Here is a 21,358-nt window from a genome sequence, read left to right as displayed (position 1 = left end):
AAAATTGTTCTCTCAAAAAATATAAATATTTTACGTGAATAAATAATGTGATGTTATTCATGTATTGTGTTTATTTTCCTAATTCATATATACCTATCAAAAACCTGTACATAGGTACCTGTCTATAGTAACAAGTTTATGCACCTGTTTCTTGGTATCTGTGTGTGCACATGTTTGTTAGTATCTGTGTGTGTAATTGTTTACTGAAACGTGTATGCACATGTTTGTTAGTATCTGTTTGTGTAATTGTTTACTGAAACGTGTATGCACATGTTTGTTAGTATCTGTTTGTGTAATTGTTTACTGAAACGTGTATGCACATGTTTGTTAGTATCTGTTTGTGTAATTGTTTACTGAAACGTGTATGCATATGTTTGTTAGTATCTCTGTGTGTAGTTGTTTACTGAAACGTGTATGTTTGTTAGTATCTGTTTGTGTAATTGTTTTAGTAAAACATGTGTTTGTACCGTCTATCAGTGTCCGTGTGTGCACCTCTCTCCACACACCTGTTTATGTTCCTGTTTTTTTAATATTTGTGTATTTATGTATCTATAAGTTTCTATGTATACACCTGTATTTCTATATACAGCCTGCTTTAAACATTTCTGTGTATTTTTATGTTATGTTCTGTTTATCATTATTTGTTTATCTGCCTATCTGTTAGTGAAAATAACCTATCAGTATTTGAACACTACTTTCTTGATAAGAATCATTTAGTGAAAATAAAGCTTATACTAATGATTTACTTTCTAATGTATAGTAATGTGATATTTTTGTTCTAATTATCTACTAAGCATCTTTGATGAAGATTATTTTAGACTCTAATTTTTAAAAATCCTGCAACTGACAGTTGTGATACTAACTGTGATACTGTAATAAAAGTGATACGATTACGTATAGATAAGATACGTAATACTGTGTTTTAAATTACCCTACTTTTAAAGCTGTTTTTCATATTTAATAAAAGGTATCTTGTTTATTTTCAGCGGCACGGCAATGGTCAAAACGTGTAAGTAACTTCTTCACCTATCACTACTTAACTTCTTCACCTATAACTACTTAGTCACTTGTGATAGATTTTTTTTCTTGAAATTCCTAGTTCATAATTTGCTTATCAACTCGATTTTTTTCAGTATGTTTATAGCAGTTGTTTTGTTTGATTTTTACGTGGAATAAGTTTGTAGAACAACTTAGTTTTCGAATATGTATTCTCTTGTTGAATGTTGCTTTCTTAAAATAAGCCTAGCAAAAGGTTTCACTTAAAACTGATTCAAATACAGGCCAGCGTTAGAAAAGCTGAAAATGGAAGTTAGAAAGCTCGGACTTGAAGAATACGAATCGTATCACTACGATAAAGAGAAACTGAAGGAAGCATGTAAGTCTGTCTGATGAATTCGATGTGCGATTCTATGTTTTGGTAACAATGTAATTAGCTTAACTTATTAATTTTAGTAGTTACAGTTTGTTATCCTAATTTCGCATAAAGCTACACGAGGCCTATCTGCGCTCGCCTTTTCTAGCTCAGGGGTGTAAGACTAGAGGTAAAAAAGCCAGTCATCACCACCCACCGCCAACTCTTGGACTACTCTTCTACCAATGAATAGTGGAAGTGACCGTCACATTATAACGCACGTATGACTAAAAAAAAGCGAGCACGTATGGTGTGATGGTGATTCGAACCTGAGATCATCAGGTTACGAAGCGAGCGCTCTAACCACCTGGCCATAAGAGTTATAGATAGTAAAACTGATTTAGGATGATGTTTGTAAAATCAGCTCTTGTTTTGACTCATGGAGGCAAACGGCAAACGTTGGAGAGTCGAAACGTCACAGCTTTTAAGACAGTAAGAAGTTGACTTTCGTACAATGTCAGTATTCACAAACAACTTCTCTCTACAGTCTAGCTCTTCCCCTCTCAAGTAACACAACGGTGTGTCTGGGGACTCACATCACTAAAAACCGAGTTTCCATACCCGTGGTAGGCAGATCGCAGACAACCCATTGTGTAGCTTTGTGCCTAATTCTAAATAAACAAACAAATGAACGGTTTTTTAGGGAGAAAGTTCTGTGTTTCTTTTTGTTCCCAACTAAGTTTGTTTCCAACTTAAGAGACAGGGGGCCTATTTAAAGTTTGTTTCCAACTTAAGAGACAGGGGGCCTATTTAAAGAGAAATGATGTAAAATTATCTTTCTGCACTTGACATTCTTGATGCCAACATTCGTTAATACTTTGGGTCGTTGATTCACGTGTTTTAAAAACGTTTGGTGTTATTTTGTGTAGGTAAAAAAAAAAAGACATCTCGTTATAAAAACGGTACAATTTCAGTAGACCTGTTATTAAACTTAAAGAATCTTAAACATTGTAGTGTTTAAGAATTACTTATGGGTACAGACCGTACAGTACGTTAAAAAAATATGTATATGTAAGGGCCCCTCCCCTGTGAGTGATCGAAACTACCATAACCATGTAAAAGGTTATTTTTGTTTTGTTTTCTCATTGAAGAATCCTTCATAGGAAGCATCATAATCACATTACAGTCCTTCGCTGGGACAGCGGTAAGTCTTTGGATTTACAATGCTGAAATCAGAGGCTCGATTCCCCTTGGTGGACGTAGCAGATAGCCCTATGTGGCTTTGCTACAAGAAAACACATACACACATTACAAAGGAGACAAATATTAAAATCAAATAAACTATTAAATAAATAAATGTCTAGAGCATAAGCTTCAATATTATTATGAATTCTATATCTCGAATAATCAAAACCTGTTTTCTTTTTTTCATCTTTGCCTTATAAAAGGATAAAAAAAATTAAATTTGTCGTTTCAATGTCGCCACTGCCTGTACGGTACGTCAAAAAAGCAACAATGTTAACAGATTTGGCGCAAAACCTCTTGATCGTAGCTGTTGAGCCTCCCGTTAACTCAGCAGTAAGTTTGTTAACTTATAACACTAGTCATCCGGCCCAGCATGGCCAGGTGGGTTGAGGCGTTGGACTCGTAATCTGAGGGTCGCGAGTTCGAATCCCGATCGCACCAAACATGCTCGCCCTTTCAGCCGTGGGGGCGTTATAATGTGACGGTGAATCCGACTATTCATTGGTAAAAGAGTAGCCCAAGAGTTGGCGGTGGGTGGTGATGACAAGCTGCCTTCCCTCTAGTCTTACACTGCTAAATTAAGGACGGCTAGCGCAGATAGCCCTTGAGTAGCTTTGCGCGAAATTTAAAAACACAAACAAAACAAATCCATGAGGTAGCTTTCTGATAAATACTATACTATATATATTTTTAATCTAATAGTTTATAACATGATCTGCCCAACTATGCTTTATTATTTAATGAGATATTTAGCCTAACCGTAATTCTTTCCAAGACTGATTCTTTTTCGTAATTCAATAAGTAACGATTTGTTTAATCGAAACTCCCCACACTATTAATAATAATAATATTAATTTCAGGATTTTACTCATGACGTACGTGGCCTAAGATTTTTTTGTTGTTTCCGTAATATTTAATTGAAGAAACATTTGATTAAACAGCCTCCACGATCCAATAAAATTCGATCCTTTTCTGTTCATTGACCTGTTCAGTGCAGTAGACGAGATAACTCGTCCAAGCCGATCGGTAACACAGTGCCACGGACGAGTTAATTCGTTCTCAATAATAACTAACTTCAACGCGAGATGTCAGCACCATATATGCATTTGATCTACTTACAAATTGTTTCACTTTCGATCCAAAATGGCGTCACGAAAAAAGTTACAAAATGAAGAAGCATTAGAGTTGTATTGTAGCAGCTGAAATACTTGGCAGACAACAAATTAATTAAGGATATATTTCCATTCAAAACATTTTCGAGTTTCCTTGTCTATGTCACCCACTCTGCGTTTTAACTCGAATTTTATTTCATTTTTTTAACAAAGTAGAAACATAAATATTTAGTTCTAAAAATATACAGAAATTAATATTAAAAGGGTCAACGAACCTCTATAAGAGTAGCAATATATTACCAAAGTATGTTCTCATCACTTTTAAGGGAAGTCAGCATTGTCTTGCGTTTTAACCCAAAACAACTTTGTGGAAAAAAAATAATTGTAGCTTTACGTATTAGTTACAAGATAAATTATTTTAATCTTTGTTCTTCTAGCTCTTCGTCTGGGAGAACTATGTGTGTACCCTGACACAGATTTGGAACAAATACGAAAACGAATCAATGCTCTATTCGAGGTAGGAGATTTTTTCCTACTATTATTAACATTTCTTAGAAAGGTAAAAAAGGGCAATTTTCCTTGTCTTAATTACTTGCATACTTAATTATATTTGCGCATTCATATATCAGAATTTGTAATTGGTCGAAGTATAATATTGAAACTAATTAAATACATGACAAAATACCTGAGTTCCCACATTAACCTTTAACACTGCTGTCAGCTTGGGTTCCTCCCGGGTTTCGAATGTTATCCTCTACTTTAACTACTCAAAACATTATTCTTTTAATATGAACCTCTGAGGATCGCGAGTTCGAATCCCCCGTCACACCAAACATGCTCGCCCTTTCGGCCTAAGTAAGGCGCTATAAAGTGACAGTCAACCCCACTATTCGTTGTAAAAGAGTAGCCCAAAAGTTGGCGGTGAGTGGTGATGACTGTCTGCCTCCCCTCTAGCCTTACACTGCTAAATTAGGAACGGCTGGTGCAGATAGCCCTCGTGTAGCTTTGCGCAAAATTTAAATCAAACGAACAAACACTATCAAACTGCTCTTGTTTCTCGTACTGTTTGAAATCAAATCGATTTGTTTTTACTGACTAAACCATTCTGCTATTTTTGATAATCAGTTATGAAGCGTCTGTTCAACAAACAGAAATATGGACCATTCGAACTCAGCTTGGTCACAAACATTACGTCCTCAAAATGTTTATAATTACGTAGAGTAATATGACACTTTTAATACTTTATAATAATTCTGCAATGTCCACCCTATTTATAATAAGTCAATTAACTGAACACTCAAGAGCACGATTTTGAAATCTGCTAGCTTAGTTAGTTAGAACTGCAGCCTAAAATGACAGGGAGCAGGTTTGAATCTCGCTTTGTCTCGTTTTACCATCTTTTGAGGTTCGTTTGGAAACTTCAGTGGACTGTAGCTACATGTTGAATTAAAGGAGTTGACCTTTTAATTCTTTCTGGTCTAAAGATGACCTTCGTACAAACGCTCATAACATCGTACCTTTTAATTCAAAAGCTAGTTGCAGTTTAATATCAGTTGAAGCTGTCTCACGAGGCAGTCACGTGACAAATTAGTCCAGATTATAATACTTCAGTAACATATTAAATTGAATGTTTATTGTTAATTTTCTTAATAAGTGCGACCACGTAAGGACATTTCGAGAAAACGTGTTGTTATTATGTTTTTAAACGCGAATAAAAAATAATCCGGATGTGTCGTTTCTATCACATGACTTAACTCTGTAAAACAGCTAGCATACAATATTAAATATAAGCTATGTTTCAAAAAAAACAAACAAACTGTGACGTAGTATCCATGTTCCAGTCAGCTCGAAAGTGTGGTTTGCTGTGTGTGCATTTTGTCATCAAATACTAGCTTCAAATGGATGTTGCTTAAAATGATTTCTTTTCACTTTACTTACTTTATCAGAAGATTTTGCACTAACGAAGATTAATGAAGACTCGTAATCTGAGTGGGCGGTGGGTGGTGATGACTAGCTACCTTCCCTCTAGTCTTACATTGCTAAATTAGGAGCAGATAGCCCTCGAGTAGCTTTGCGCGAAATTCAGAAAACAAACAAACAATAACGAAGATTACTTTTGGGGCAGATAACGACGGTTTGATCACTGATGCGATTAATTTCAGGTGCACAACTTTTTAGAGTGCTGAAAAATAATCTTACTTATTTCAAAAGCTGCAATTTATAATAAAAAAAATGTTTAAAATATTGTTCAGTAAGTATGAATTTTGGCATTGAAACTTTGAAAAAGAAAGTCCTTTAAGATAACAATAACTTGCTAAATAAAATAAGTCATGATAATAGTCAAATATTGTCTGATACTACTTTTCATAATATCTTTATTAACATTTGTAAAACATATATTTTCCCAAATACGAACAAAGAATCAGGAAAATACTTCGCCAGGAGAACGTTCTTTATCTAGTCAAAGCTTTTGTCCCAAGTGGAGCTTCCTGGACTGTGAGTAGAAATACATTCTACCTGTGATTATTATCACTTCATTTAGCCCTATTCATCTTTAAAATATATTTAAAAAGGTTATAACAAATAGACAGTAATGACTAAAGTGATTCATTACAGTTTGGATCATTACAAAATATAAGAAATTTATAGGAAAACGAATAAGTGTTATAATAATAACGCAAATGTTATGAAAACGAAATTGAAAATGAAAATTATTTATTTTTAATCACGAGGGTTTTCTCAAGAGAAACTGGAGGAAATGCAGAATCACCTAAAAGTGTAAGAATATTCAGCTGTGATAGCTCTCTGATTGGACAGCAGCAAGTTTACAAACTTACAACGCTGAAATCTGAGGTTTGATTCCCCGCGGTGAACACAGGAGATCGTTTAATGTGGCTCTGCTTTATAACAAACAAACGAACTTGCTTGGATAAAACTTAAGTGCATTGCGAAACTAACCTTGAGATTCAAATAACTTTGATGATTTGTAACTATATGTAATTGTGTTTAGTACGTTGTGTCTCTTTGATATTTGATCCATATAACGGTTCAAGATATCGTAAAACTTTTTACTTACGAAATGCTGACGAAAATATATTCATACACATTTTGTGTTCAAATATAACGCCTGGAGTATTGATGACTTCGAGTGCGTGGTTTGGTTTTGCGTTTTATTTACCAAAACTAGCGCCACACAGTGACTTGGCGGTAAATCAGGAAGCTCAAGACGCAAAAATAAATAAATAAATAAAAAGGGTTTTATTTCCGTGTGGGCAGAGCTAATGTAGCCCCCTGTGTAACTTTGTTCTTAACAATAACTAAATCAAGATAACTTGCAGGTTGTCGTTTTGCATCTATATTTAAAAACAAAACTCAATTATTTCTTCCATATAGTTTGCCCATTCATCTTCAAATAGCGCAGGTTAGAGGAAATATTTTATTTTTCTGCTGGTGGTTTATTGTCTTCACGATATTTTATAGCGTGTACAGCAGAGAGGTTTTTCCGAATTGATATGGCCCAAGAAAATCTTTACTACGTAGTGGACGTCTGTGCGGACGAACTCTATGTTCTTGATTATACTACCACGTCTCCTGTTGTCTCTAATGACCAAACACGAGAAGAGATCTTTGAAAACAATGTCCAAGCAGTTTCTCCAAGCGGAAGCGAAGAAATATTTGCAAGTCCAGATGAATCGTCGGAATCCTTTCAGTCTGACGAGTAAGAGAAACTTTGACTTGTAATATTTAGGATTCCATAAGTTAAGCCTCTTTCGTGTCGTTTCCAGAACGTAAACTTTCAGGGTTTCTAAAACATCGAGTAAATATCACCGTATTATAAACAACATTTTGCGAATTATGCTTTAGTAATACAACTTGTAGTAGGTCCGGCATAGCCAGGTGTTAAGGCACTCGACTCCTAACTTGAGGATTGCGGGTTCAAATCCTGTCACACAAAACATGCTCGCTCTTTCAGGCGTGGGGGCGTTTTACTGACAAATCAATCCTACTGTTCGTTGGTAAAAAAGTAGCTCAAGAGTTGGTGGGGGGTGATGACTAGCTGCCTTTCCTCTAGCCTTACACTGCTAAATTAGAGACGGCTAGCGCAGATAACCCTCGTGTAGCACGAAATTCAAACCAAACAACTTATACTGATCGATAAACATTTTAAAATTGAAATAAAGCATAAGATTAACGTAAAAACATGGATATGACGTAATTATAAGTTACTTGTAAACTGGGATTTAAAAAAGTATATTTCAAACATCACGGCTAAATACCTACTGTGTTTTTAGAAGGTGAACGATCAATACATTTTAAAGAGTTCTGTTATGTGGACAGCTTGTTTTACAAACTTATGTTAAAATAAGTTTATTCTTGAGGTCAGTTATTAGTGTGTCCAAGATAGACTTCAAACTCTGTCTATCAAGTACACCTTTATCCATTATTTTTAGTACCCCAAGAAACTTCTTTAACACCTGAAGTTGTGCATGAGTTAGAATTGTAGATATTGTATACATTTTAAAAATAGAGATGGCGCTGCTGTAATAATACATCTTTTAATTTTTGCTTGCGTATGAGTATAACCGTTGCTTTTCCTATTTAAACATACAAAAAGATACGTCGTTAATATTACAGTTGTTTTTGTTGTTGAAAATATTGTATATGGAAATGTTTATAAAAGTGAAGAAAACGGAATGTATTCAGCGTCCATATTTATTCTAAATATGAAATATGAATTTGGTTTATATTTAATTATATTTGTTCCTCCATGTTTCTAGTAACGAATAATAAATCACTTAAGTAGAAAACTACATGTTAAAGTTTTGTTTCACGTTAAACTAGATGAAAACTAGTTTATATGCATGGCATATAGTTCTAATAAAACATTTTTAACTAGTTATTAACAGATACAATAACTGACCCCAGTGAAAATTATTATTCAGCGTAAAGTTTACCTATTGTACCTTAAAGCCGGTGGCTGTCTTTACGTAATACTGCGTTCCAACAGTAGATTTTATCTTGTTTAACAACAAAAGTATAAGTTTTTAACTACTATGAGGCGCTATATTGTGACTGTTAACTATTACTGGATATTAAACAATTGTTTTTAATTATTATGAGGCGCTATATTGTGACTGTTAACTATTACTGGATATTAAACAATTGTTTTTAATTATTATGAGGCGCTATATTGTGACTGTTAGCTAGTACTGGATATTAAACAATTGTTTTTAATTATTATGAGGCGCTATATTGTGACTGTTAGCTAGTACTGGATATTAAACAATTGTTTTTAATTATTATGAGGCGCTATATTGTGACTGTTAACTATTACTGGATATTAAAAAAATTGTTTTTAATTATTATGAGGCGCTATATCGTGACTGTTAGCTAGTACTGGATATTAAACAATTGTTTTTAACTATTATGAGACGTTATATTGTGACTGTTAGCTAGTACTGGATATTAAACAATTGTTTTTAATTATTATTAGGCGCTATATTGTGACTGTTAGCTAGTACTGGATATTAAACAATTGTTTTTAACTATTATGAGACGTTATATTGTAACTGTTAGCTAGTACTGGATATTAAACAATTGTTTTTAACTATTATGGGATATTATAGCTTTTATTAAATTATTATAGGATGTGATAGAGTGATTTATTAACTATTGTAGGATGCTATAGAATGGTCTTCGAACGACTGTAGGATGTTAAAGAGATTTTTTTTAAAACATGGGATATTATACAGTTGTTTCTGATTACTATGGGATGTTATGATGTGTTTTTTTTTACTATTATGGGATATTATAGTGTTTATTAATTATTATCAGATCTTCCAAAGTTATTTTTAAGTATAACCTAATACTGTTGTTCGTCAATGTATTGAAAATGTAAAATTAAATATATTTTCTAATTTTTCAATTTACTGCGTTGATTTAAAAGGTTTGTAGTTTTCTTTTTTAACTTAGCTGACATAACCTGTAGTGTTCAGAGACCCATATAAAAGCCGTAAGCCGAAACGTCAGGAAGAATAAATAAACATTTATCTGAAGGTGTTTTTTAAATAAACATTTATCTGAAAGTGTTTTTTAAATAAACATTTATCTGAAGGTGTTTTTAAATAAACATTTATCTGAAGGTGTTTTTTTTAAATAAACATTTATCTGAAGGTGTTTTTTAAATAAACATTTATCTGAAGGTGTTTTTTAAATAAACATTTATCTGAAGGTGTTTTTTAAACAAACATTTATCTGAAGGTGTTTTTTAAATAAATATTTATCTGAAGGTGTTTTTTAAACAAACATTTATCTGAAGGTGTGTTTTTTAAATAAACATTTATCTGAAGGTGTTTTTTTAAATAAACAAATTTCTGAAGGTGTTTTTATTTTCATTAAAAATTATTTTCATCCTTCAGTCAACGCTTTAAAAAGAAAACAATAAAAAGTTTACTGTTATTGTAACATAGTATTAGTTTCGGATATTATAATTTGAAATCTGTTTAGTGACTTACGACGCCGTAAGATCCTCGAAATTAAGTCTTAAGCCGAAACGTCGCGTAAAAAACAGAAACGTTTCTCTAGAGCTGTTTATCACGTTTCTAGCATCATACCGATAACTGATTCCTTGGTGTTTTTGATTTTCAAGTTTATTTTTAAGGTGTTACGTAATACATGAGTAACTGAGTTTCCAATATTCGTCAGTACTTTTTCGTATTTACAGTCATATACAGTGGAACCCCTCTAAGCGGTCACCCCTCAGATTCGGTCACCTCTTGAAAGCGGTCATTCAATCACAGTCCCTTTTTATGTTTACATAATCCCTAATTATGTACAGTGGAACCCCTCTATTCAGGCCAGTTTGTCTCAGTTCCGAAGGTGGCAGCTTTAGAGGGGTTCTACTGTATCTCATTCGTTTCTTCATTTTTGTTTTTCTATAAACGAGCTGTGTTCGAATAGAATCATTTATTTAGTTAAGTTCTTAAAAGGTTGTACTTTTGGGCAAACAACCCGTTTGTTCTTTATACTAAATGCCCGTTTCTCTATCTCTGTTTCAGGAATGTGTCAGAACACTCTTCAGAAAGCGGGTGTTATTGAATTCAGTAAAGTAAGTTATTCATATTATCAGATTTATTGCTGCTTTGTAAATTCGCAAATATATGGGATAAACTTGTATTGGATAGAATACGTGATCATTTAAGAAATGTGGAGAAAATGTTGTACGTAAGAAAAACAACAACAAGTGTATAACAAAGAAACGTTTTATTATGTGTAGCTTATATGATCTATAAAGAAACAGTAAGACGGATGGATGTTTATTAAAGTGTACCTATTTTATGTTAGAGTTTTGTGAACAATTTTGTTTTTCTGTTGAATTTATTGTATTTGCTGTTTCAGATCATTCGCCACTTCGGATCTGGAGATATGAGTAAGAAACTGCTCTATAGCCAAGAATATTAATACTTCAGTATGTCAAGTCACACTACCGAAGACCATTGATGGATTAACTAATTAACACTAAATTGAAAAGTCGCGTCTTAAATTTTTTAATAATAAGTTAAGTAAATATAAAAGATAATTTGCCATAATACAGGACCTAGAGATCTTTTTATATGAGAATAACTGTCAAAGAAAAAATTACATTGAATTATAAACACTATTACTTGTTGGCCTTAAAAATAACATATATAGTGTTTTCAGTTCCAACTTATCAGTTCTTCAAAATGTATATCCGTGTTGTAAGGCCTATAAGCCATCCAACTCTCTTCACAACGTTCTATCAATAATCACACGATGACCGCAGTGCTGAACATTTTACGTGCTGAACTACGTGTTATTCTATCATAAAGTTTTTAATAGATCAAAAAATAAATCTTGAACATATATCACAAAATGATTTATGTACATGAATTGAAAATCTATCAGTTTGTAAATATAAATATCTACATGCAATTAATATATCACATTTCACCTATAGTTTTAAAATCTTAAATTAGTGAAAAGTATGATATTTGAAATAATGAAGGCATTTCAGTGAAGGGCAGTTACTTTGAGAAATATATATATATGTACATTCTCTTGTATGTTTCTGAGTTATTTCGACCATTGGTTGTTTGTTACTTTGAGAAACAACTGAATCTCGTAAGAAAGGAAGTTATGGTATATACATTTATACAACAAGAGTGAGTAAAATATGTGGTATTTTTAATACAATGAATTGTTTATTTCGAGGGAATAGTTTCACTGGCAAAAGATATACCTGCAATATACGTCATTTAGTTTTAAATAAATTCAGACGGTAGAGGACTCTGTTGTACTTCTTGTTCTCACATTTCCAACAGAAACAGCTAAATGAACCTACACACGTTTCATACGAACCTCCAGATTTCATGCCAAAATATAACAAAAGCAAAAGTGTTTAATTTATTACACGAAGTAAATATTTTTGCAATCGACGGACTATGTAAGGATCCTCGTGCATGAACTTTCAGTATTTTATTACTACATTTGTTTTGTTTGTTTGTTTGCACTAAAAATGAAATACACTTCTTATGCAACTCGCAAAGTAAGTTTGTTTGTTTTTGAATTTCGCACAAAGCTACACGAGGGCTATCTGTGCTAGCCGTCCCTAATTTAGCAGTGTAAGACTAGAGGGAAGGCAGCTAGTCATCACCACCCACCGCCAACTCTTGGGCTACTCTTTTACCAACGAATAGTGGGATTGACCGTCACTTTATAACGCCCCCACGGCTGGGAGAGCGAGCATGTTTGGCGCGACGGGGATGCGAACCCGCGACCCTCAGATTACGAGTCGCACGCCTCAACACGCTTGGCCATGCCGGGCCCGCAAAGTAAGATAAAAATCTATAATTACTGACCATAGGAAACCTCTGAAGGTCTAAATTGCGAAAATAAAAATTTGATAAGAGTCAATGATAATAATTGAAATTCATCTTGTAATGTATTAAATTATACAAAAGGTGTTTAATGATAAAAAATAACACTGAACTTATATTTTAAAATTATTTAAACCATTTGTTCTCTCTTCTAATTCAACACCGTTCGCACTTCTCTATTTCGCCTATAAAAAAACACACACACACCATGCGTGAAGTTTTGTTTGTTTGTTTTGAATTTCGCGCAAAGCTACACGAGGGTTATTTGTGCCAATCGTCCCTAATTTCGTAGTGTAAGACCAGTGGGAAGACAGCTTGTTATCACCACCCACCGCCAACTCTTGGGTTACTCTTTTACCAATGAATAGTGGGATTGACCATAACATATAACGCCCCCACTCCTGAAAGGGTGAGCATGTTTGGTGCGAAATGGATTCGAACCCGCGATCCTCAGATTACGAGTCGAGTGCCTTAACCACCTGGCCATGCCGGGCCGTGTGACGTTTTCAACAATGCGAAGTAAAGAACCATTACTGTCCAAGCAATACGAAGTACAGAACTATTACTGCCTTTTTCTATTTTTAATAGATGTTTCTGGTTTGAGAAATAGACGGAAACCTTCTCGTACAATTGTGGCAAATTTCAGTAGCACAGCGGCATGTCTCTGGGCTTACAACGCTAGAAACCGAGTTTCGATACCCGTAGCAAGCAGAAAACATAAAGCCCATTGTGTAGCTTTGTGTTTAATTACAAACAAACAAATACCTTCAATAATTGATAGCTAGTTGCTTTGAGAAACAGAAAATTATTTTCTCATAAAGTTCTAACTCATTACCATTACAGTTCGTTACCTTAAGAAATTATGAGTAGATACCAAGGTTCCTAGCATAGCGAACACCAATTTAGAGGTGTTGATCAGAGGAATAACAACCAATCAAGACCCTCTGCCTCAATAGCTACACTGATTGGACCGGCATGACCACGTTGTTAAGGCGCTCGACTCGTAATTTGTGGGTCGCGAGTTCGAATCCCTGTTACCCCAAAACATGCTTGCCTTTTTAATCGTAGGAGCATTATAATGTTAGGTCAATCCTACTGTTCACTGGTAAAAGAATAGTCCAAGAGCTGCTAAATTAGGGACGCTAGCTCAGAAAGCCCTCATTCAGCTTTGCCTGAAATTCAAAAAACAAACAAACTTTTCCAACTAGCTGGATTTACCTTTATAATTACGGTACTCTCACAACTGAAAGTGCAGAACGTGTTCAGTAGTACATAATGTCGTGAAACTTCGGATCCGCAGGCGGTAACGTTAACCACAAAGTCACGTCTTATCAAATGGCTTATAAATAATAATAAAACAAAGTATTGTATATAATATTATTTCGAAATCTGTTGTAAAACATGTTAATAACAAACTATTCATATGACCTATCACATGGGTAATAACACCTTCACTTTCTTATAATCGTTTTCAAGACCTGGTACACATGTCAGTTGTCTTAAGCAACTAAAGAATGTACAAGCCTAGGAAATTCAAACTCTATCTAACAAAATACATTTGTGTGTGTGTGTTTTAATATAAGGGATAATTCATTCTATTGTACTGATGACGTAGAATGCCTTATGGCGAATCATAGAATCCCATAATCGTTGTGAGGATTTGTTTGAAATAAGAATTAATTTGTTAGGGCCCAAAATACGAAGTAAATACCATTTTACATTGTAATAAAATTAAACACTTAAAACTGTGACTCAATACGAATGTTTGTCATTATTAGGTAAGCCAGAAAAAAATATGATTTTTAATTATTATTAAGCCTATTTTTTTCTCATTTACTGTGTGTAATTATTAAATGGTCTTGGTGAAATAGACAAAGAAAAAGTGTAAGCAAGGATGTATGCATATTTATTTTATGAAACTGTGATGTTTAAGTTATCTCTCCTACGAGAAACATGAAACTAAAGAACCCGATGACTCGAGTTCTTTATTACCTTTTGTATGCCCGAGACTGGACGTGACCTGAGGGTTATCGTGTTTGTGTGGGCTTTAAATCCGAGGGTTCGCGGCTGCGCATTAGTACCTGTAGAATAACCTTCTAGTATTTCATGATGACGAGAAACCCACTTGAAGTAAGAATGTATTTTCAATACAGCTTGTATGGGTATTAAAACTTTAATTAAAATAACGTATAGGAAAAGATGACCTAAGAAAGTTGAAACTTTGTTCTGTACTTTATTTTAATTAAAGTTTTAATATCCATACCAGCCGTCATGAGGATACAGCTTTCTAATATATTAGTTTAAAATTAGGAACAGCTACACGCAAATAATCCTATGTGTGGCTTGAGAGAATATTCTGGTGTAAACCCGTATCGAATAAAATCCTGCGTGAATTTGGTGTTGTTGTTATTTTTTTGTAAAACACGACAAAATGCCAAATGCGAAGTCAGTTTCACGTTATAATGTGATAAATATTACATCAATACAAATCTTCAAGGCCCGGCATGGCCAGGTGAATTAAGGCGTTCGACTCGTAAATCTGAAGGTCGCAGGTTCGAATTCCCGCCGCAACAAATATGCTCCCCCTTTCAGCCGTGGGTTGTTATAATGTGATAGTTAGTCCTACTATTCGTTTGTAAAAGAGTAGCCCAAGAGTTGGCGGTGGGTGGTTATGACTAGCTCCCTTCCCTCTAGTCTTACACTGCTAAATTAGGGATGTCTAGAGCAGATAGCCCTCGTGTAGCTTTGCACGAAATTCAAACAAATTTTTTTATCTGATTCATTTTACGTGTTTCCTCCTTTTACTCGCACTTCGTTGTAAGAACAAATGCAGTAAATTAAATACACTTTAAACAGGCGTGTTTTAATATCATTTTACGTGTTTCTTCCTTTCACTCGCACTTCGTTGTAAGAACAAATGCAATAAATTAAATACACTTTAAACAGGCGTGTTTTAACATCATTTTACGTGTTTCTTCCTTTCACTCGCACTTCGTTGTAAGAACAAATGCAGTAAATTAAATACACTTTAAACAGACGTGTTTTAATATTATTTTACCAAAGAAGTAATCGTTTATTGTTATATTTGAAATGATTATTAAATATCAGCGTCAAATTAGATTATTTCGATTAGAAACTTCAAAATCCTTCGGTAAGCCAGCAGTAAGTCTAGAGACTTACAACGCTAAGATATGGGATTCGATTCTCTTCTATGTACAAATCACAGATATTCCAATTTCTGAGCTTACGCTAAAATAAACCGAAACTAGCAAAGAAACTACGTATGTACTTACTCTAAAAACTGTGTATGTCTAAAGCTGTTATACAGTATTTAAAACGATTCTGTATTTATCCAGTACCATTGGTCTGTTTACTGAATACTCTTGTCTCCCTCTGGTAATGAAATTACTTTATCATTAATATCCTTTATTTTCAAAAATATCTCTAATTTGAGAAATCGGTTTGTTTTGGTTTAAACCTTTTTACAAAAACTAAGGCTGCAAGTCTTTCTAATAATAGTTCATATGTATAAACAAAATACACTTAGAACAATATATACATGTTATATTTTATTCCTTGTGTCGTGATTTCTACTGTTTTTTTTTTTAATATATGCGTGTGTATGTTTTCGTATAGCAAAGCCACAAAGGGCTATCTATTCAGCACACCGCGGGGAATCGAACCCCTGATTTTAGCGTTGTAAATCCGGAGACATACCGCTGTACTAGCGGGGTGCTTTTATACGCACCTGTGTCAAATAGGTATTAGGTGAAACCATTTAGTTTACCGTCTAACGAATATTTGTTTGTTTACAAAGTTACACAATGAGCTATCTTTACTGTGCCTATCGCGGGGAGCAACATAAGCCCTCAGACTTATTGCTAAATAACTGAGAAGGGGGGGGGGAACTTCTAATACTGAATTAATTTTTACCTTATGACGTTCCCCCCCAGTGGCACAGCGGTATTTCTGCACACTTACAACGCTAGAAACCGGGTTTCGATACCCGTGGTGGGAAATGCACAGACAAGCGTTGGGCTTAACATATTAAACAAACTTTCCGGACGTACAACTCAGTAAAATAACAAAACTATGGAATAAATAATAATACGAGTTAATATTTAAGGGGAGACTATATTGTATAAGTGAGATGTAGGTGAATATTTTTGACTTAAGTAAAAATTCAGTTTATTTCAAACTAATACCAAAACTAGTAGAGCGCAGCGAACGTGAAATATCTACAACACATAAAACTATTCTTAAATTGCAAAACTATTTTTAAGCCCCCCAGTGGCTCAGAGGTACGTCTGCGGACTTACAACGCTAAAAACCGGGTTTCGATACCCGTGGTAGCTTTGTGCTTAATTCAAAACAACAAGGGCCCGGCATGGCCAGGTGGGTAAAGGCGTGCGACTCGTAGTCCGAGGATTGTGGGTTCGCATCCTCGTCGCACCAAACATGCTCGCCTTTTCAGCCTTGGAGGTGTTATAATGTTACGCTCATTCCCACTATTCGTTGGTAAAAGTATAGCCCAAGAGTTGGCGGTGGGTGGTGATGACTAGTTGCCTTCCCTCTAGTCTTACACTGCTAAATTATGGACGGCTAGCACAGATAGCCCTCGAGTAACTTTGCGCGAAATTCAAAAAACAAACAAACACACAAAACAACAACAACTATTTTTTAAATAACGATTGAAAAGTGATACATTTATAAACAAATTAACTCCTTGTGTTCTTTTCAAGAGCAGAAGTTGCGCATTTATAAAACAGATTATGCTTCCTTTACTCATGGAATTCTGTCTAAAAATCCACATTTCCATTCTATCTTCTCTATACCTCATAAAAAGACAAACCGGTGTGTTTCTAATCTTTTAAAATTTACTCAAATCTGTTCAGAGCTGATTTTGAAAACAATTTTGAATTTTATGTGCTGTAGTGTTGTGTGTTTTAAACAAAACCAAATATTTAAGTACGTCTTCAAAAAGAAAAACAATACTGAACAAGCGAAGCTACTCTTGGGACGTAGTTTTTGTGCTGTTTCTTCGCCACGTGAACTCTAAACGTGTTTTCATTTTGTCTGTTTTACTTTACTGGAACAGCTTGTTAACAGCAAGTGTATAGAAATTGGTGAAATTCTTGCCAGTTCTTGGATATAGTGATTTTATAACATAGTGAATCAGCAGCGCACCAGAACAAAATATATTATATAATGAATTATTTCTTAATAAAAGTTGGTCAAGTGTGTGTGTTTTCTTATAGCAAAGCCACATCGGGGTATCTGCTGAGCCCACCGAGGGGCAATCGAACCCCTGATTGTAGCGTTGTAAATCCGGAGACATACCGCTGTACTAGCGGGAGCCAAGTTGGTCAAACCCAACATTTATGCTGGTGTTTTAATTTTATCTTTTTTCATTTTTCTGTTACAATGTAAGGTGAATATAATAATTCTATGAGATAACCTATAATTGTGGTGGTTTAAATGGCAAAAGTAATTGAAATGTTGAAAAATAACAAGCTTAACAATTGTCATAAGATATGTTGATATTTTCTTCCACATTCGTTTCAGTTTTTCCATTGGAGCTCGAAATAGGAGATACGTAAGGTTGGCATTCCAGATTTAAAACTTCCCAGATGTCTCTGCTCAAGTCCCTTTTCGTTCAGAACTGGGAGGGGACTGACAATATGACTAAGCATTCTGTGAAACGCCAGTCATATAATCAGTATAATGACTGAAAAGTTACGGTTGAAATGCTGATAGCGAAAACAGTTTTTAACCCTAAAGCTACTAAGAAATGATAAAAAAGTGATATAACTTGTTTTACGAGAATCAAATGTTCTAAGGCTTAGGAGACGTATTTTTGCTGTTTTCTTGTGTGTGAACTAGACAGTTCTGCATGTCAGTTGATGTTTAATTTAATGACTCGTATAAAGTGAGTTGTACAATCAAGTAATAAACTACTTTTCTTCAATGAGCGATAATTAGTCATTGTTTTTGGTGTTAAATAATGTTTACTGATTATTTTATTGTTTGAAGTGAACGTAATAAAGTGTTTTAAAAAAATTCTTCTACACTTCAGGTGAACCTTCGTATAAAGATGTATATTAAAATATTAATAATAGCTTTATAAACAATAACGCGTGCGTTATCTTGGTTTGGTTTTAATTTCGTGCAAACCTACACGAGGGCTATCTGCGCTTGCCCTCCCTAATTTAGCAGCGTAAGACTAGAGGGAAGACAGCTAGTCATCAACGTGTAAAGCCAACTCTTGGGCTACTCTTTTAACCAACGCATAGTGGGATTGACTGTAACATTATAACGCCCTCATGGTAGAAAGGGCGAGCATGTTTGTTGTGACGGGGATTCGAACCTGCGACTCTCGGATTACGAGTCGAGTCCCTTAACCACCCGGGTTCGGTCGCACCAAACATGCTCGCCCTTTCAGCCGTAGGGGCGTTATAATAGTACAATCAATCCCACTATTCGTTGGTAAAAGAATAGCCCAAGAGTTAGCGGTGGGTGGTGATGACTAGCTGCCTTCCCTCTAGACTTACACTGTTAAATTATGGACGGCTAGCACAGATAGCCCTCGAGTAGCTTTGTGCGAAATTTAAAAAAAAAAACGGATGCCCATTAAAACATTTCAATATTAATTTTCCTCAATATAATGGCGAATAATTATTAAAAGTACAGTTAATTCAGTCTCTTGATCTCAGCGTATATATAACGTGATTATCTAGTGGACCGTTCACAATCGTCTTTTACCATTCTATGCGCTATTTCATTAAAGAAAACTGCGTTGTGTTTTGTTTGTAAGCAAGACAGACTGACAGCAATGTATTGTTAGCAAAAATGTTTGGGCCTCAATAAAATGAGAGCGATCAGGTTTGCTAAGTAGTTGTGAATATATTTTCTGATAGATGCTTCCGTTTCTTCTCATTTACATAGCGCATTAAAACGCCACTACTGAAATGAGCGCCTTTTGTTTGTTTCTATAAAAAGTATCAAAGGGGAGATTTCCAGTTCAATTTAAATTAATATATTGAACATGGTACGAAAAAATCATGCACGTGCATGTATATAATACCGAAATAAATCATATGCCCCGATAGTGTCTTATAACAGGGTTCGTTCAGGAATTTCACAAAACTTCTAATACAATATTCGGGCAAAAATCATCTTAAATAGCAGACTTATTCTTGAAACAATGCTCAAGACCTTCTATCTCAATGGTTAAGCCAGATAAAATATTGATAATAGTGAGAAAAGTTGAATTGTCGATTCCTAGACAAAATTCATCCATTTGTTCTTCATATTAGTAATAGTTTCACAAGCCTACATAAAAAATGATTATGAATATTTTATTTAAACCCAGCCAAACGTAAAAAAAAACAGCACAGGTCATGGAATAATTTTTATGTTGTTTTTTGAAACAGAAAGAGAGATTTTTGTCAGTTTCTTCAACGCTATTAGCCACATTTCTCTTTGAAGCCATTCAAGCACTTAAAGCACAAACAGTTAGGTATACTGCAACAAAATCTATATACAGCTACTAAACAAACTTCTGCGAAAGTTGTAAGGCTACTTTTAAGTTGATTTTTAAATGTTAAGATTTTCATCCTATTAAGTTTTCAAAGTTCTTATCTACTATCCACATAAACTCTCTGAAGCCATTCAAGGGTCGCTGTGATGTAGAAGCCCTTTAAGTTTCGTTATACTAGTTGGAAATGCTCTGTCTTACAGTACTTGAAAACGCTTTGTTTTATTATAGTAAACTATATATATTGATAACAGTGTCTCCAGCCTTATTGTTATTGATTATACTTTTACAAGCTACCAGATAAAAAAATGGTTACAAATATTTTACTGAAAAACTGGACAATAGTAATGAATGCAAAATTGAGTATGACATGGTGTCGTTTTAAAATTAATTCAAGCGACTTCAGTTTTTCACCCTGAATAATTTCTCTAAGTCCTGGAAAATAATTTGTGCAACTTATAGAGCGTTAACTGGAGACTCCCACGTTAAGGATTCATTACTTCTCCAGTTCTACAGCAAAATCGGTTGGGTGTTTTGCACCAAAACCTACAAAGATGCACTACTATATATAATGCTGTAAATGTCCATACTTGTTTTAAAAAGTTTAAACAATTTTCATTGAAAGCTGATTTACGTAAAAATAAATACATAACTGGCTTCTTTTGTACTCGACGCCTATTAAACGCGTGTTTACACGTATTCTCAGGCGCAAAAAACACCTGTCTCGCTGTGTGGAATAAAACACCTTACGCAGCAGTAAGTTGTTGAAAACATGTACCATTCGACTGAATGCATAAACATATATGTAACTTAAAAGCTACCCTTCATAAAAGTACATAAAAAAATTTGAGAAGCAGGTTAATTATAAATTACTAATTTAAAAACAGAAACAGGGATCGTACAAAAATCTACAGAGACAATGTTGTTCTGCAACAACACACTCATACTTGACATTCAGTAATGCTTACCATCCAAGAGAAAAAATTATTTTAATGAAATTTTATTTTAAAAACGAGCTATCATCACAGCAATACTTAATATACTAAATTTTATTAAAGTATTTCTTTGTAGACACGGTTATTAATGGAACTGCCTTACTTTTTGTTGCAATTCTCACGAGATTTTTACTAAAGAAAAATAAATATTTTTTAAGTTTGTTTTATATTTGAAATTTACCCCTTTTTTGTAATTGTTATTGGTTTAATTTGAAACATAT

The 21,358-nt window shown here is 34.2% G+C and overlaps 1 protein-coding gene across 1 annotated transcript in view; it reads left to right on the top strand.

Annotated features, from left to right (window-relative positions):
- The window catches only part of LOC143257811 (eye-specific diacylglycerol kinase-like), a 41,637-nt gene extending 29,622 nt beyond the window's left edge, over positions 1–12,015 (top strand). Inside the window, 7 exon segments of the mRNA XM_076516840.1 lie at positions 987–1,009; positions 1,281–1,375; positions 4,146–4,225; positions 6,129–6,204; positions 7,189–7,426; positions 10,767–10,816; positions 11,107–12,015. Coding sequence (XP_076372955.1) covers positions 987–1,009; positions 1,281–1,375; positions 4,146–4,225; positions 6,129–6,204; positions 7,189–7,426; positions 10,767–10,806 — 552 coding nt within the window. The 3' untranslated portion in view covers positions 10,807–10,816; positions 11,107–12,015.
- The last annotated feature ends 9,343 nt before the right edge of the window (positions 12,016–21,358 follow it).

This window comes from Tachypleus tridentatus, chromosome 7 (assembly GCF_004210375.1).
Source record: "Tachypleus tridentatus isolate NWPU-2018 chromosome 7, ASM421037v1, whole genome shotgun sequence".
NCBI classification, from domain to species: domain Eukaryota; kingdom Metazoa; phylum Arthropoda; class Merostomata; order Xiphosura; family Limulidae; genus Tachypleus; species Tachypleus tridentatus.
This window is presented reverse-complemented; position numbering and strand designations above follow the sequence as displayed.